The 15,675-nt window shown below is 51.4% G+C and overlaps 2 protein-coding genes and 2 long non-coding RNA genes across 5 annotated transcripts; 3 read left to right on the top strand and 1 right to left on the bottom strand.

Annotated features, from left to right (window-relative positions):
- Positions 1-432: 432 nt before the first annotated feature.
- Positions 433-15,669, bottom strand: LOC146432999 (uncharacterized). Its single transcript, XR_014853965.1, has 3 exons — positions 15,592-15,669; positions 3,335-6,860; positions 433-3,246 (listed from the first exon to the last, which is right to left on the bottom strand). It is a non-coding gene; the product is annotated as an uncharacterized LOC146432999 (long non-coding RNA).
- MINDY4B (MINDY family member 4B) lies at positions 2,114-7,385 on the top strand. Of its 2 annotated transcripts, none has more exons than XM_085068836.1 (8): positions 2,114-2,299; positions 3,251-3,342; positions 3,610-3,775; positions 4,166-4,231; positions 4,763-4,833; positions 4,990-5,059; positions 5,376-5,522; positions 7,214-7,385. In XM_085068836.1, the coding sequence occupies exons 1-8, from the start codon at positions 2,114-2,116 to the stop codon at positions 7,361-7,363; spliced, it is 948 nt and encodes a 315-aa protein (XP_084924962.1). In that variant the 3' UTR covers positions 7,364-7,385. The 2 variants fall into 2 exon arrangements, with proteins under 2 accessions (XP_084924962.1, XP_084924961.1); XM_085068835.1 differs by having other exon boundaries at positions 5,376-5,796.
- On the top strand, positions 7,392-8,981 carry LOC146433001 (uncharacterized). The gene is made up of 2 exons (XR_014853966.1): positions 7,392-7,455; positions 8,785-8,981. It is a non-coding gene; the product is annotated as an uncharacterized LOC146433001 (long non-coding RNA).
- Positions 10,270-12,122, top strand: SIAH2 (siah E3 ubiquitin protein ligase 2). Its single transcript, XM_085068837.1, has 2 exons — positions 10,270-10,777; positions 11,319-12,122. Exons 1-2 carry the CDS (start codon positions 10,403-10,405, stop codon positions 11,874-11,876), a joined length of 933 nt encoding a protein of 310 aa, XP_084924963.1. The 5' UTR covers positions 10,270-10,402; the 3' UTR covers positions 11,877-12,122.
- Positions 15,670-15,675: the final 6 nt, after the last annotated feature.

The raw sequence follows: 15,675 nt of genomic DNA, 5'->3' as shown, positions 1-15,675 counted from the left end.
CTCCACTCCCGCCCCGCTTTGGGAAACACCCTCGTTCCTCCTCCATGCTGGAAAATGCCCCTGCTCCTGCCCCACACTGCTGCCACCCGCAGCCAGCCCCCCCGAGCAGCCACCGCTGCCGGCATCCTCCGCTGCTCCTGTGGCATCAAACATCAATTAAACATTGATGCTGCCGGTAGGGCGAGCAGAGCAGATCGGAGCTGGGCTGGCTCTCCTGCCGGTTCGATCACGGTGCGACGGTGGGGCTGCCCGCAAGCCCCCGGGACAGGCAGGGAGCTCAGTGCCTCTCCCGCAGCAGTTCCAGTGCCCCCAGCCCGCAGCACCGCCCGAGGGAGCGCGGCGATGGCTGACCGGGGCGCTGAGCGTGCTGCGCCGACAGAGCTGGACGAGATCACCAGCAGAATCTCTGATCTGAACAAATGGAGAGAAATCTTTCGTTTCCACGGGTAAGATTTTTATTCTGCCTCTTTATCACAGTTTTAATTCCGGGTGGTTATTAAATATTATTTTTTTAAGTTATATTTTATTACAAAACTTACATGACAATGACAAAAGGTCCTCATGTACTCAGTAACATAAGTTCTTCAGCTCTTACTCTTCCTTTGTTCTGGGGTTCTCTTCTGGCTGGACTCCGTTTTATCCGCATTCTAGCAATGCCTCTGTCGGTTTTTTAATTTGTACTTTATGTTATGTTTTCAGCTTTGAAATCAATGACACAACTCATCAGGTATCTCCTTTTCCAAAGGTAACATTTTCTGTTTGTCTGGTGAGTTTTGGGCTGTCTTTGGTTGGCACACTGAGGAGGTCACACATCCATACTTGCTGCCCAAGTCTCTATGGAGATTCATTTCTCATGCTGCTCCTTTGAGAAACAGACATTTTCTTCAGATATTTCAAAATCAAAGGGGCAGACCAGTCCAACACATAATTAACCTTTCTGTTGGAAACTAATGGTTTTCATGGTGAGTTTTAGAATACATGAAAGTGAAAAACAAACTAAGATCTCCAAAATGTAAGTATTTGGAAAACCTGCTGTGCCCTTAGCTTGGGAGGCACTGAAGAGTATTCCCTGTAACTCAGACAAACACAGCGCTACTCCCTGCTCTTCATTAGCTCGTAGGGATGTGATGGGAATGTCTGAAAACAGCTGGAAGTCAAGGGCACCCATGTTACAGTGCCCCCCCATTCCCCTGTCAGCCTACAGCCAGGCGCTGTGCCCACCCTGGCAATATTGGTGGCAACTTTTGGTGCATGGAGGCAGCAGGCTGGGGTGATACACTGTCTGCTCTTCTCCCTGCAGCAAGCCTGGAGCAGTGCTGGCAAGGGACCACCCAGAGCTGGGGAGTCCCCGGGGACACAGCCGCCCTTCACTGTCCCCCAGCCCCTCCTGCTCCCTCAGGGCATGGGCGGCTGCCCCATCTCCCTGGACACGGCAATGGTGAGCTGCCTGCTGAATTAAGTATGAGCTGTAATTGAATCTCCGGGAGGGAAAGAGACTGGAGAGCCTTTCCTGGCATTCTGACTGCAGGCTTCAGCCTGCTGTCAGCTGAAGAGGGTGTGGAGTCAGGATCGATTATTTAGGAGACTCTTAACAATCATGGCTGGAATGCAGCCTTAAAGCTGATATGCAATAATTCTCAGGAGAGAACCTGAAAACAGAACTGTAGTCAAATGACAACAGGCAACGTTTCCCTGGGCTTTGGGGCTTCCCTGACAAACAGCTTCAGGACAGGAGGAAGGATCATGGAATCATGGAATTGTTTGGGTTGGGAAGGGCCTTTAACACCGTGAGTGAGGGATTTCGGCTCCTGTCGAGTGCCTGGCCCCAAAAGCACTGCTGCCAGGTGCTGTTGTCCTGCAGCTTCATGGTTCTGCAGGTGATGGCAGGATGGGCCCCAGTGCAATCTTCCCCGAAATGTGCACTGTAGCCAAATGTAAGTTATTACACACTACAGTCAAGCTTCACCAGAGTGTCTGAGTGCTGAGTGAAGTCCCTGCGTTGAGCTGAAACATCACCTTTGCTCTGAAGTTGTGAGGCCTGGCTTTAGGCAGACAGTGTGACACTGCTCTGGCTGTGGGTGCACCCACAGCACCTGCACCCCTAGACCCCCTGATGTTACATACCCTTCATGCTGGGAGGATAGATCTGACCCTTGCCCCCCTGCCTCCTCCTCCACAGAGGCTGCAGAAGCTGCTCTTCAGGAACATGACACCCCTCTTTAGCTGTGAGTGGGCAGCAGCACATTTCAGGTTCCACCCACCGCACTCCGATCTGGCTTATGCTCTGGAGGCAGGAAAGGTAAAAGTGTCGCACAGCAACTGACACCAGCTGCCTGGTGTGTCACACATTTGTGGGAGCTGGCAGTGAGTGCTGGGGGCCTCAGCAGCACACACACCTGCACCCTGCACTCTGCCTACCTCTTGGGCTGAGCTTCTCCCACCAGGCAGGCTGCAGGGGCTCCAGCCACAGCCCCTCCTCAGCTGTCCTTGCAGGGAGCTGCTGGCCCAAAGCTGGAGTGGGATGGGACAGGACAGCTGGCTATGGGCATGGACTGTGATACCCTGGTGTGTGACGCTCCCAGGAGGGCTCGGGAGAGAGGCAGCAGATTGCAAAAAGCCTGTTTCTTTTCCAAGAATTAGACTTACCGAATTCTTCCTGCCCTACCTAGATGTCCAACAAGTGAAGTCACCTGGACTATCATTTTCTGAGAGAGAGGTTTCCTTCTTCCTTATTTACCATCACAACACTGCACCCAAAAAAGCAGAAGGCCAAGATTCATACTCAAATTGTAAATCCTCTAATCTTGTCTGGTGGCTGAAAAGCTGGGTACAACCACAGGTGCCACTCCCTGCATTCTGAATCTGTGTGCCTGCAGAGGGACCACAGCCCTGAAGTGTGTGTCAGTACGGTGGGGAGTGGGCATGGGCACTCCTGTGCATGGCCTCACCCTGGGCTGCCGCAGGACCTCTGTTCCTTTGCTGCCAGGCTGGAGGGGAGAAAAAAACATGGGGCTTCCTAGCACATGATGCCTGGAGCTGGGCGCCATGCCCTGAGATGGAGTGCTGCAATGGAGGGAGGGAGAGAGAGGGCACCCACCCACAGGATCTCTGCTGCCCCCAGCACACAGGCACAGCTATCCTGCCACTTCTTCTCCATAAGGGCTTCTTGTCCCACTGGCCAGGGACTGCTGGGAACAGCATGTGCTCATTCAGACTCCTCAGATGGCAGGGGTTGTTTTTCTGTTCCTAGGGAGGAACGAGAGCCATTCTGGTGGCTGTACAAGCACACGTCATCACATACCTGCTCTTCACAAGAGAGACAGAGTGTACTCACCTGGAAAGGTAAGTTGCAGGGCCTCGTGGGACACATGAGAATTATTTCCATGCATTGCTTGGTCTCAGGCAAACCAGTGCCAGCCTCTGGGTTCAGCCAAACCAGATCCAGGTGTAGGTGTGCAGCTACAGGTGGGGATTTGCAGTGGGAGAGAAGCCTTGGCTGATGCCCAGGCAAGGCTTCTTCCCACCAAATCCTCTGATTTTGGGACAGTGGCATGTGCCCCCCACCTCGCTGGTGTCACAGTTACAGCCCCTGGTTTCCCCCTGGCCTAGGCTGTGCCGGGTTGGGCACTGGGAGCAGGAGCAGGCACTGGCCACGGCCCTGGCAGAGACCCTGTGGGCAGCGGGAGGAGGCAGCAGAGCCATCGTCTGCCTCATCACCACCCCTGTCACCATGATGTCACATGGAGGCTACAAAGCCAGCAGCTTCACGGAGAGAGTGAGTATGGAACTGTCTTCTGCCAATGGGATTTTCCTTAAAGACACCTTTGGCCTGAAACATAGAATCTCCTACACCTGCTCCCTCACTTACGGTGCACTGCAAACAGTGATCACTCCAGACCCAGGTCTTGGCATGGTCTGTGACACATCCACTTCCCCTTCACCAAAGGCCCATCTTCCTTCTCCTGCAAAAAAGAGAATCCCATCAACACAAAGCTGCTCCCCTGAATCCCTGCATAGATCCAGAGCCCACGGCTGGGGAAGGGTCAGAGCAAACCCTTGCATTGTTTTTTCACTTGACTAATGGAACCATAGGATTCAAAAGCTCCGTATTTTGGTATAATTAATGTCTCCTTTACACCACCCTCCCTGTGCTCATGCCCAACAGATCTGTCTGTTTGAGTTCTCAGAGAAAGATGCTGCTCAGGGATTCATCTCTGATCACATAAACTATGTAAGTGGGGATAACTGCTTTATCCAAGTTATTTTCTTGCTGAATTACATCTTATTTCCTGTTCAAATTGGGCATTTTGGACACAACAGTGCCATCATCATCAGAACATTCACACAGTTAATGTACAGTTAGTTAATGGATCATTTCCAGCCTTTCCTATGGGAAGGGATCCTGCTTTCACATAAATCCCTGTGACTTTACCCATTATTCCAGCTCTCTCAGCCTACAAACACTGGGTAAAAAGAGCAGCATTTTGTACATCATTCAAATACAAGATGTGATTCCTTGCAGCATCAGCAAAAATATGGGAAAAAATTGTACAAAACCCATTTAGCCAATAACTGTTTCTTCTTTCTTTTTTCACCTGATCCTATTCAACAAAATCAGTTATAAAATCTGCCTGTAATAACACCTTACACATGTAACTCAACACACTCACCTAAGGCTGTATTGAAGCAGAGGAATTGTTTTAATTAAACATGATTTACTGGCCGTAATTCTTCCCCTGAGATCCCTTATTTCTTTTTCCAGTTCAAAGGCAAAGGAAGCCATGGAGTGATCCTGTTTTTATACAGTTTACTTTTCTCTAGGACACTTAAAAGGTATATTTTGCTTTTTAAATATTTTCCCGTAGTTTGGTTGCATGTCCTGAAATGGCTTTTTCTTCCATCCCATTCCCATTGGTCAGGAAGGGACATAGAGTGTTGCTTCTGGCACAGGCCCAGCGCTGCCCTGATGATCTGTGCTTGGCCATACAGGGTCCAAGAGGATTTGGGTGACACAACTCCTCTGCTGAAAATCAGTTCTGGAAACATCACCTGTTCAGAGGTAGGATCAGCCACACGTCTCAAGCTTTCTAGTTTTATTATTACCACATTTGATTTAGGGAAAACTTATCACTGTAAATTAATCCAAAGATAAAAAAAACATACAATCATAAAAAATACTTTGCCATTTTTATCATGACTGTGCACTTAAAAAAACAGATGATGATGATGATGATAGTAACAATAATTTTTAAAAAGCCACTGCCAGCCTGGCATTCCTGTTTGCGACAGGCATAACAAAGCTGGGAGTAGGACATCTCCTGCATAGGTGATGGCTCTGTGTCCCCGTGGTGTGACAGTGGGCTGTTTCCCCACAGGCCATGCTCAGCCTGCTCCTGACGGGACAAGCGAGCCTGCGGGGGCTCAGCGGCAGCCTGGAGCCGAGGGATGGGGACAGTGAGGCTCAGGGGCAGCGGCACCCCGTGGGCTTCCTGCGCTGGGAGCAGGCGCTGGTGGAGCAGCAGGTGAGTGCAGGGGCAGCCCCACGGCCAGCACACCTACACCAGACATCCAGGCTTGGCACAGCCTGGCTTCCTGGCAAGGGTGCCCCTGCCCAGGTGAGCCCCGGGCTGCGGACGCCTCGGCTGCCCGTGTGGCTGTGCAGTGTGTTGGGCAGGCACAGTGTGCTCTTCGGTACCGACAGCCGGCTGCTCTCTGACTGGAAATCTGAGAGAATCTTCCACCTGTACTTCTACAGCGGGCAGCAGGAGCAGACCAAAACAGCCCACTTGACAATAGGTACGGAGCCAGGCTTACCTGGGACTGAGGTATGGGCAGCACAGACAACTGTCACTCCTGCGTTAAATACTCAATACAAAGTTTAAACACACCAAGAGGCAGGATAGTTTAATTATTAATTCAAAATTTATAATAAGCTTCTCTCCAACTGCTGTTATTATACCCCATCCAGCCCTCAACCCTTTGCACAGCTGCTCACTCACTCCCCCACCAGCAGGATCAGGGAAAGAAATGGAAGGGTAAAAGCTGGAGAACTCATGGCTTGAGATAAAGACAGTTTAATAGGAAAGGTAAAAGCCACACACAGAAGCTAAGGAAAACAAAGAATTAATTCGCTGCTTCCCATAGGCAGACAGGTGTTCAGCCACCTCCAGGAGAGCAGAGCCACATCACATGCAACAGTGACTTGGGAAGACAAACACCATACTCAAAATGTGCCACCTCTTTCTCATTCTTCTCCCCACTTTATATACTGAGCATGATGTCCTATGGTCTGGAATATCCCTTTGATCATTTTGGGTCCCCTGTACTGGCTGTGTCATCTCCCAGCCTCCCATGCACTCCCAACTTCCTCACCAGCATGGCAGTAGGAGGAACAGAAAAGGTCAGAGCTCTGCTGGCACTGCCCAGCAATAACAAAATCATCTCTATATGATCAGCCCTGTGTTCAGCACAAATCCAAAACATAGCTCCATACCAGACACTGGGAAGACAGTGAATTCTACCCCAGACAAAACCAGCACACCAACACAGCAAGGCTGGCATGCAGCAGGGACCGCCTGCTTGCTTTCAGTGGCTGACTGAAGCTAAGTCTGTCTTCCTGCTCAGCACCAGGTGCCATCGAGGCCCTCATGCTCCCCACCAAGTTTCACATCCCCTCAAGAGGGATAAACTGCTCCTTTAGCACACTTGGGTTGTGAACTAGGTTTCGTGCTTGAGGTACAAGGTTCTTGTTTCTCTGACACTGTGTATCACTTACCTTCCTCGCTGGGTGCCTACTTCCTTGCTCTCCTTTCACAGCAGCATATAAAGTGAAGTCAGAACCTTGAAATGAAAGGGCCAATCTGCAGGGAAGCAGAGTGGAAGAGAGGAAGCAAGATCAACCGTCATGATACCTGGTGTGGCCAGAGATACTATCTGAACATCTGCTCAGAAAAGCAATATGCAAACACACTGTGCAAGGAGCCCATTAAGACATGCATTTAGAGCACTGGAATTTCCCGAGGGGCCCATGGTGCAGGGGCAGTCCCCAGCCCGGGAGGCCCTGCCAGAGCTCCCCCAGCTCCCTGGGGCAGGACAGCAACACATCCACACCAATACATTTGCAGAAGCTTCTGCTTTTAACCTTCACTGAAACCTTTTTGAGAGGGAGTGGGTTTTTTAGACATTTTTTAGACTTTTTTCATTTCATCTTCAGACACTCATTCGCATCACTGGGAAGCAGCTGAAAGAGAAGACCCTCACAGCCCAGGGAAGAGGTGTCGAGCCCTGGAGATGGCAATCAGGACAAAGTGGGAAGGTGCGACCGTCAGCTGGAACGGGACAGACCCCTTCTTCTGAGGAGTGAGCAGGAGAGACCCCTGCTCCTGAAGAGTGAGCAGGACAGACCCCTGCTCCTGAAGAGTGAGCAGGACAGACCCCTGCTCCTGAAGGGTACAAGTATCTCCCACACACTGACTCAACTGGTCACTGCAGTTTGGAGGACAAAAGACTCTTCCCCAATTAAACAGCCTTTGGTGCAGTGAAGGGACATCCTGTCCATAAGGCATCACACCCGCTGCAAAAGTGTGCACTGGTGAGGAACAGTGAGTAGCAATCCTGCCCCACTGCACACTTTTTCCGGGTGGTAGGATGCAGGTTCTCCTACTTCCCATGACAGCTGACAGGAAAAGTAAATAGTCAAGCCCTGGCACAGCTTCCCAGGGCAGTGGTGGAGTCCCCATTCCTGCAGGGATTTAAAAGCTGTGAAGATGTGGTACTCAGGAATGTGGTTTAATGGTGGCCTTGGACGTGCTGGAGTAAAGGTTGGACTTGTTGGGTCTCCGAGGGCTTTTCCAACCCAAACCTTTCTGTGATTGTGTGGTTCAGTGATTTTACTGCCATTGCCAAATCCTGGCACCCTGCATTAGCCTGGCAAGCACAGGCAGGTCACATCGCTTCTTGCTCACAGAAACCACTGTCCACTTCCTTTTTCATTGTCATCGCTCCAAAATGACCTGTTAGTCACACCCTTTGTGTGTTGCTAATGACAACTAAGAACCTTCTGCAAGTGATCCAGAAACTTGGTTCAAATTTATTGAATTTTACAACAAAACAAAACAAAACAAAACAAAACAAAACAAAACAAAAAACAAACAAACTGAAAAAAAAAAAAAAAGGTGACATCCAGCCTGAGATTATGCTGGGCCAGGATGAGGAGATGCTGGTTACAGCTGACGTGGGGTCTACACCTGCTGCTGCTCAGTTCAGGCCACCCCTGAGCACATGGCTTTTCAACGAGAGCTGTGGAGCTGTGGCTCAGCCCAAGTGCTGCAGTCCCCAGGCACCCACAGCCCCAGTGACAGGGGGAGAGGGGCTCCAGGGCTGCAGGGGATGCACCAGCCGTGCCATGACAGCACACTGCCATGCTGTGATAGCACTGGCGACTCTGGCCACTGGCGTAAGCTGGGGAATGGGGTGTCAGGAGCAGGGTCCCCATCCCTTCAGCAACGCCACAGCCCCAGAGCCCCATGTCCCACCCTGGCCCCTGCTCCCCATCCCCTCACAAAGTATGATTGCAAAAGGCAGAAAAAGGAAGAGAAACCTGGCTAGGCCCAGCTAAACCCAGCCACACCGTCTGTGGGAGCACACACCCTCACTGCCTCACTCAGGCTTCCATTCCGCTGCCCCCACATCTTCATGTCCTTTTATAACCTCCTTGCCAGGGGGGCTATATTTCAGCTGATCATTTTCCTCTATCAGAACTGAGCCCTCGTGCATTCCTTCCAGGTCACATCGTGCTTAGTGATGCATTAGGAATATGCAGCAATAAAGACATAGTCTGGGTGTTAGTCAAATATTTCTCTGAAAACTCCCTGAGTTCCGGCATTTCAGGAAGTGCTATCCTCATGACAACAGCTACAGGCTTTCATTTCTACTCTGGAAATCATTTGCAAAAGACAAATAAACCTTGCAATGCCCCTTCACATCCCACTGATGCTCAGTTGTGCCGTCATGCCCTGTAATATTTTGTGTGGGATCAGGAGCTACACAGCCAAGAACTTGAACAAATCCAGACACATAAAGTGAAACTTATGCCATGTTTGAGCACCATGCATGAATCAACCTCATGGAGCAAACAAGTGCCAGAGTTCCTGGCAACACAGTCCCTCTCCTGCAAGGACCTGGTCACAGGTAACACACTTTGGTTAAAAAATCTCTGTGTGGGTATCTCAGAACAAAGCATTGTTTTGTTCATAGGCAAGAAGTCTTGGAGCCAAGTTGCAAGGAGAACTCTGGGGAAAATAATGTTGGAAGGGTTCAAGGCCAGGTTGGACGGGGCTTGTAGCAACCTGGTCTATGGAAGGTGTCCCTGCCCATGGCAGGGGGTGGAACAAGAGGGGCTTTAAGGGCCCTTTCAACCCAAACCCTGTGATTCTGTGATTCCTGGAGGGATTTAACACACATGGAGATGTGGTGCTGAGGGACATCAGTTAGTGGTGGCCCTGGCAGCACTGTATTGATGGTTGGACTCAATTATCTTATTTTCCAACCTAAGTGATTCTGTGATACTATTCTGTGATTCACTTCTCCAGTGCTACCAAAACAGATGTTTAAACTATCATTTTTCACTCAAACTTTTTTCATCTGGGGAATGAAACCAGCCCAACTTCTTCCCTCGTCTGGTCCCCAAATGTAGAACCAGAGCTAAAAAGTACCTTATTCTACAGAACATTTTCAATCAGACCAATGCATCTTTTATCGGTCTCTTTCAGGGCCCCGGTGAGGGGCAACAGTACCAGTCAGAGCAGGCAGCCCCGTGAGGACAGGCGGTCCTGGTGAGGGCATGCAGTCCGGCTGAGGGAGAACAGTCCCCGCAGTCCCTGCGGCGCCGGGCGGTCCCCATGAGGGGCACACTCCCGTGACGGGCACACTCCCCCTGAGGGGCACAGTCCCCCTCCCGGCGGGAGGTGCCGGGCGGTCCCCGTGAGGGGCACAGACCCCGTGAGAGGCACAGACCCCGTGAGAGGCACACTCCCATGACGGGCACACTCCCACTCCCACTGCCGGCGGGAGGTGCCGGGCGGTCCCCGTGAGGGGCACACTCCCCGTGAGGGGCACACTCCCCGTGAGAGGCACAGACCCCGTGAGAGGCACACTCCCACTCACACTCACACACTCTCCCACTCACACTCCCACTCCCGGCGGGAGGTGCCGGGCGGTCCCGCGCAGGGCACGCCGGGAGCGGTTCGGGGGCCGTGCGCAGCCGCCGCTCGCCCAGCGCCACTCGCCCAGCGCCGCCCCGTGCATCCTCCTCCTCCTCATCACCCTCCCCACCCCCTCCTCCTCCTCCCTCCTCCTCCTCCTTCCCATCGCGGCCCGATGGTGGTGGCGGTGCCGAGGCGAGATGAGCCGCCCGTCCTCCGCCGGCCCCGGCCCTAGCAAGCCCTGCGGGAAGCAGCAGCAGCAGCACGCCGCGTCCCCCGCCGCCGTCCTGCCGGTGACCGGCGGGGCTTCTCCGCCGCCTCCCCCTCCTCCTCCTCTTCCTCCCCCCCAGCAGCAGCAACAGCAGCAGCAGCAGGAGCTGACTTCGCTCTTCGAGTGCCCCATCTGCTTCGACTATGTCCTGCCGCCCATCCTCCAGTGCCAGGCCGGGCACCTGGTGTGCAAGCAATGCCGGCAGCAGCTGAGCCTCTGTCCCACCTGCCGGGGCTCCCTCACCCCCAACATCAGGAACCTGGCCATGGAGAAGGTGGCCTCGGCTGTCCTCTTCCCGTGCAAGGTAAGGATGAGGGGCTGGGCAGGGAGACGGGGATGGGGGGAGGTCCAGGCAGCCCCAGAGGACCCCCCATTCCCTGTTCCCCTGCAGGAAACTCCCACCCATCACCCCACACCCCTGTCCCCAGACCACCCCCGCCATCTCCCTGCAGAGGAGACCCACCCATCACCCCAGTTGTTGAAACTAGAATCCTTTGGTTTTTTTTAAGAAAAGGAAAACCCAAACCAGGACCTCTCCAGCTGATCTGGACAGACCAGATCTAACTGCAACAGCAGATCTAACTACAACTGAGCCTTACAGCCCATTTCATCTAAGTGCTTGCGTTAGGAAAAAAACAACCATAAAAGACAAGAAGAATCCATTTTAAGTGGAAATAAAAACTAAGTAAAGCTCAGCTTGAATCCAGGGCTACATAGAAGTAATGTAAAATTTGCAATGAGCACAAGAGCTCTGGTTGATCACCAGTGTTTCCAATTGACGGGTGGGAGCAGCGAACACTAGTGCTGGTGCCTTTCCTGACAGCTTGTGTTTGGTCTCTTTCCAGTATGCCACAACAGGCTGCTCCCTGACACTCCACCACACAGAAAAGCCAAAACATGAAGCCATCTGTGAGTACCGTCCCTACTCCTGCCCATGCCCTGGTACCTCCTGTGACTGGGAGGGATCCTTGGAAGCTGTGATGTCCCACCTCATGCATGCCCACAAAAGCATTACCACCCTTCAGGGAGAAGACATCATTTTCCTTGCCACAGACATTAACCTGCCAGGGGCAGTGGACTGGGTGATGATGCAGTCGTGCTTTGGTCACCACTTCATGCTGGTGCTGAAAAAACAGGAGAAGTGTGAAGGTCACCAGCAGTTTTTTGCCACCGTGCTGCTCATTGGCACCCGTAAGCAGGCAGAGAACTTTCAGTACAGACTGGAGCTGCATGGCAGCTGCCACCGGCTGACCTGGGAGGCATCTCCCTGCTCCATCCACGACGGTGTGTCTGTGGCCATCCGCAACAGCAACTGCCTCGTTTTTGATACAGCTACTGCACACCTTTTTGCTGACAACGGAAACCTCGGCATTAACGTGACAATTTCTCTGTGTTGCCCATGATGCGTCGCTAGTGAGATTCGAGCAGCTGTCTGGATGTAGTGCTTTACCTTCACCAGGGTTTGGTTTTGGTTCCTGTTTTTTATGCTGTTCAACTATGTCATCGTGTATTGCTAAGGTTACTGACTAGCCAACAGTTGTAACTTTGGGCAGAAGAGGAATGGGAGTGTGCTGTAAGTAACTTGAGTGGGACGAGGTCTCTTAAAATTTTTGGGTGCCTTAGGAAGATTACACACACACCTTTTATAATTTAATTTTTTATAAGAGTGCTTCCATTAGATATGTGGCTTAAGAGGCTCCTGTTTGGAGCACACCTAAAAGCCCTTTCAGCAGAAGTACAGACTCCCTCTATGACTGGTGAGCTTTAATAACAGGTTTTAGTGTCACAGAAGGGTTTGGGTTGGAAGAGGCTATCACCTATTCCAATCCTCCTCCTGTCTGCAGGGACACCTTCCACTAGACCAGGTTGCTCCGAGCCATGTCCAGCCTGGCCTTGGGCACTTCCAGGGATCCAGGGGCAGCCACAGCTTCTGTGAGCAACCTGTGCCAGGGCCTCCCCATCCTCACAGGGAACAATTCCTTCCCAATATCCCATCTAACCCTGCCCTCTGGCAGTGGGAAGCCATTCTCCCTTGTCCTGTGACCCCAGGCCCTTGTCCAAAGTCCCTCTCAAGCTCTCTTTTAGCACCTTTAGGCACTGGAAAGGGCTCTAAATTCTCATTATTTGCCCTTATTGAAGCCACGTTGGCTATCACCAATCACCTCTTTATTTTCCATGTGCCTTAGCATAGTTTCCAGGAGAATCTGCTCCAAGCTCTTTCAGGCACTGAGATGAGACTTACCACCTGCAGTTTTCTGGGTCTTCCTTAATTCCTTTTTCTAAAAAAAGGGGGTTATGTTTCCCCTTTTGCAGTCAGTGAGAACTTCTCTGGGCTGCCAGAACTTCTCAAATATGACAGATAGTGGCCAAGCCACTTCTCCCAGCAGTCCCTCTGAACCCATATATGTCTCATCAGGTCCCATGGACTTGTGCACCTTCAGGTCCCTTAGACTTTCTTGACCCCAGTCTTCTCCTACTGTGGGCAGTTCTTTGTTCTCCCACTCCCTGCCTTTACCTCCAGCAACTTGGGCACTGTGGCTGGAACAGCTTGCCATAAAGGCTGAGAGAGAAACATGACTGAGTACCTCAGCCTTCTCCATGACCCAGGTAACCAGGTCTCCTGTGTCCTTCCAGAGAGGGCCCATTTCTCCCAACCCTTCCTTTTATCACCCATGTACCCATAGAGGCTTTGCTTGTTGCCCTTGACGCCCCTGGCCAGATTTAATTCTATCAGGCTTTAGCGTTCCTAACGTGATCCCTGACTGCTCCAGCAGTCTCTCTGTACTCCTCCCTGGCTGCCTGTCCTTTCCTAGTAGGTGAGAAAGGAAAGAAATCCAAGCAACCTCTCACAGGAGAAGATGTGACTCAAAGGGGAGCAGTAGGTACTTCAGCAATGTTTCTCCATTCCCTGCTACCTTATGGAAGGGAAGGGCACTGGGTCAGCTGTGGTGGCTTTAAAAGGAAGAAGGAGAGGAGGGACTGGGGTATGGCATGGCACATTTCACAGAGTATGGAAGGTGCAGGCAGGAGGCACAAGTGTCACAGATGGCAGATGGCTGGAGCCAGTGACACAGACTTGGGCTGTCTGTGTGCACAGCCCTGGGACACACTCTACTATTGATTATTGTAAAAGATTCATAATATAGCAAGAGCTTTATGGCCAGTGTCATGTCATTTGCTATTTAAGTTTTGTTGCCATATTTCTTTTATTTTGCAATAAATACTTTGCAAAACCTACACTGAGGAGCTGTGCTAGCACACGAGTGTGGCTGCTCGGCCATGCTGGATCAGCTGGGATCCCTTGGCAGGGCTGCCTCTCCCCAGTGGTCCTTGCCGCTGCCACCTCCCAGCCACGTTGCCAGACACAGCCACTGTGCAGCACGAGCAGAGGAACTGGGTGGGGATGTGAGTCCCAGGGACCACGGTGACAGCCTGACCAGTGCAACTGAATCATGGGGCTGTCACCACAACTGACTCTGTCTGCAGCTCTCCCTCTGCCATGGGAATGTTCTGCCTGAATCGCTGACAGAAAATACCAGCTCCACATGTGGCTGTGCTGAATCTCGGCTGTGCACTCTTTGGAGGAGGCAGTGAGCCACAGGGTGCCACTGGCAGGGGGAAGCATCACAATAATGGAAACTTGCAGGTAAAGTGGCAGATGAGGCTTGGTGTGAATAAATACAATACAAAAAGGAAGAAAACCAGTCATGACAGTGTTCTTCCTGGGAGAGCTCTGGCTTTATGTCCAAGCCCTGATCAGCACCTGGCAGCAGCCCCCAGAAAAGTGCACAAGTTTGGCCTCAGTGAAGGGAAGCTCAGTCTGCCCTCAAGAACTTGGAAGTGACCATGGAAAAAAACCTCCCAAGGAATTACTCTCTAAGCACTGAATACCAACAATTAAAGATTCTGCATCTGGTCTCCTACTGTGCTGGCAACACTCCAGCAGCATCAGCCTGGTGAACTAATTGCCTCCTGCTTAAGCAAGATCAAAGTCAAGCTGTGGCTCCAACAGGTGTTACCACCTGTGCTTCCATCTGGGTTTAAGCAAGAATTCCCAAGGATTTGATTAATTTTCCTGTGTTTCAGCAAAACTTACAGTGGAAGATAATTTTCTTACTGACGGGACATAAGAGGTTTTTTGTGTAAAACAAAACTCTGAAGCATGTCTTTGAATATAGCAGGATTAATTAATTACTCCACTGTTACCTATAACCCACATTAGATAAGTCAAGAGACGTTATTATTTTATTAGACGTTATTATTAGGTCTGTCCACACCACTCAGTTCTGAAGGAATGGCAAACGTGTTAGATCTCACCTAAAAAAAAAAACCAAACAAAAACAACCATTCACCTTGTGTCTTTTCTGACTGAAACTGTGTTTTGGAAAAGGAATACCTCAGCTGGCACTGCCAAGAAGTTAGGTGTTTCCAGTTCAGGTCAGTGAGTGGACAGGTGACAGTCATTTCAGCTTTCCCTCAGCTTCCCAAGGCAGCTGATAGGATTTCCCAAGACTGACATCAGTAAAGGTTCCTCATGACATTCAGAAGAGGTTACTGAGGCCTGCCTGTTCTCTGAATAGAATGGACTCCTTTCAAGCCCCCAGCCTTGAAAGGGATGGTGAAGCATGTCCGGACAGAGCTCGCAGCAGGAAGACCCTCAGCCAATCTACAGCACCTGGCAGGTGCCCAGCAGCATCTTGGCTGCTCTCCAGCCCACCAGGAGCATCTACTGAGGAAGATGATACCTAGCAAACAAGAGGTGTGCCTGGGAAACAACTTTTCTGTCGCTAGAGTTCTCCCTAAAATCTATTTCCGCTTTAAACGCAAATTAAAATGCAAGTGTCACGTCACGGGACTGAAGAGTTTGGAGCGAATACAGCACAATTCTAGGGGGCTCTGCCCGCGGCAGTGCCTCGCCAGCCCTCTGCTGCCAGGACAGTCCCTCAGCTCCGTCGTGCCGCAGCCAGACCCGAGGGCTGTGGCGATCCCAAGAAGCCATGGAAGTGATCTCGCAGTGCTATGAGGAGTTCTCGGCACCGACACCAGGTGAGCCACTGATACCACTGGCTGCACCTCAACATGCTCTTTCACTTTGAAAAATAAGTGAGGCTGACTTACTCTGTTGTGGAACTCTCGTGCTGGTAAGACACTCGAATTCTTACAGGCAGTCCAGGTGAAGTAGCACACACCTGGTCTCTCGAG

The sequence above is a fragment of the Lichenostomus cassidix genome, chromosome 9, assembly GCF_008360975.1.
Source record: "Lichenostomus cassidix isolate B80296 chromosome 9, HeHo_3.0, whole genome shotgun sequence".
NCBI classification, from domain to species: Eukaryota; Metazoa; Chordata; class Aves; order Passeriformes; family Meliphagidae; genus Lichenostomus; species Lichenostomus cassidix.
This window is presented reverse-complemented; position numbering and strand designations above follow the sequence as displayed.

What these genes read in the sequence shown, in the direction of transcription:
- MINDY4B (XM_085068835.1), top strand. Translation starts at nt 2,114, where the DNA reads ATGTTACATACCCTTCATGCTGGGAGGATAGATCTGACCCTTGCCCCC. An exon ending in GAGTGTACTCACCTGGAAAG is followed by an intron (nt 3,343 to 3,609) that starts GTAAGTTGCAGG and finishes CCCCTGGCCTAG; the next exon opens with GCTGTGCCGGGTTGGGCACT. An exon ending in GAAACATCACCTGTTCAGAG is followed by an intron (nt 5,060 to 5,375) that starts GTAGGATCAGCC and finishes GTTTCCCCACAG; the next exon opens with GCCATGCTCAGCCTGCTCCT.
- SIAH2 (XM_085068837.1), top strand. Translation starts at nt 10,403, where the DNA reads ATGAGCCGCCCGTCCTCCGCCGGCCCCGGCCCTAGCAAGCCCTGCGGG. An exon ending in CTGTCCTCTTCCCGTGCAAG is followed by an intron (nt 10,778 to 11,318) that starts GTAAGGATGAGG and finishes GTCTCTTTCCAG; the next exon opens with TATGCCACAACAGGCTGCTC.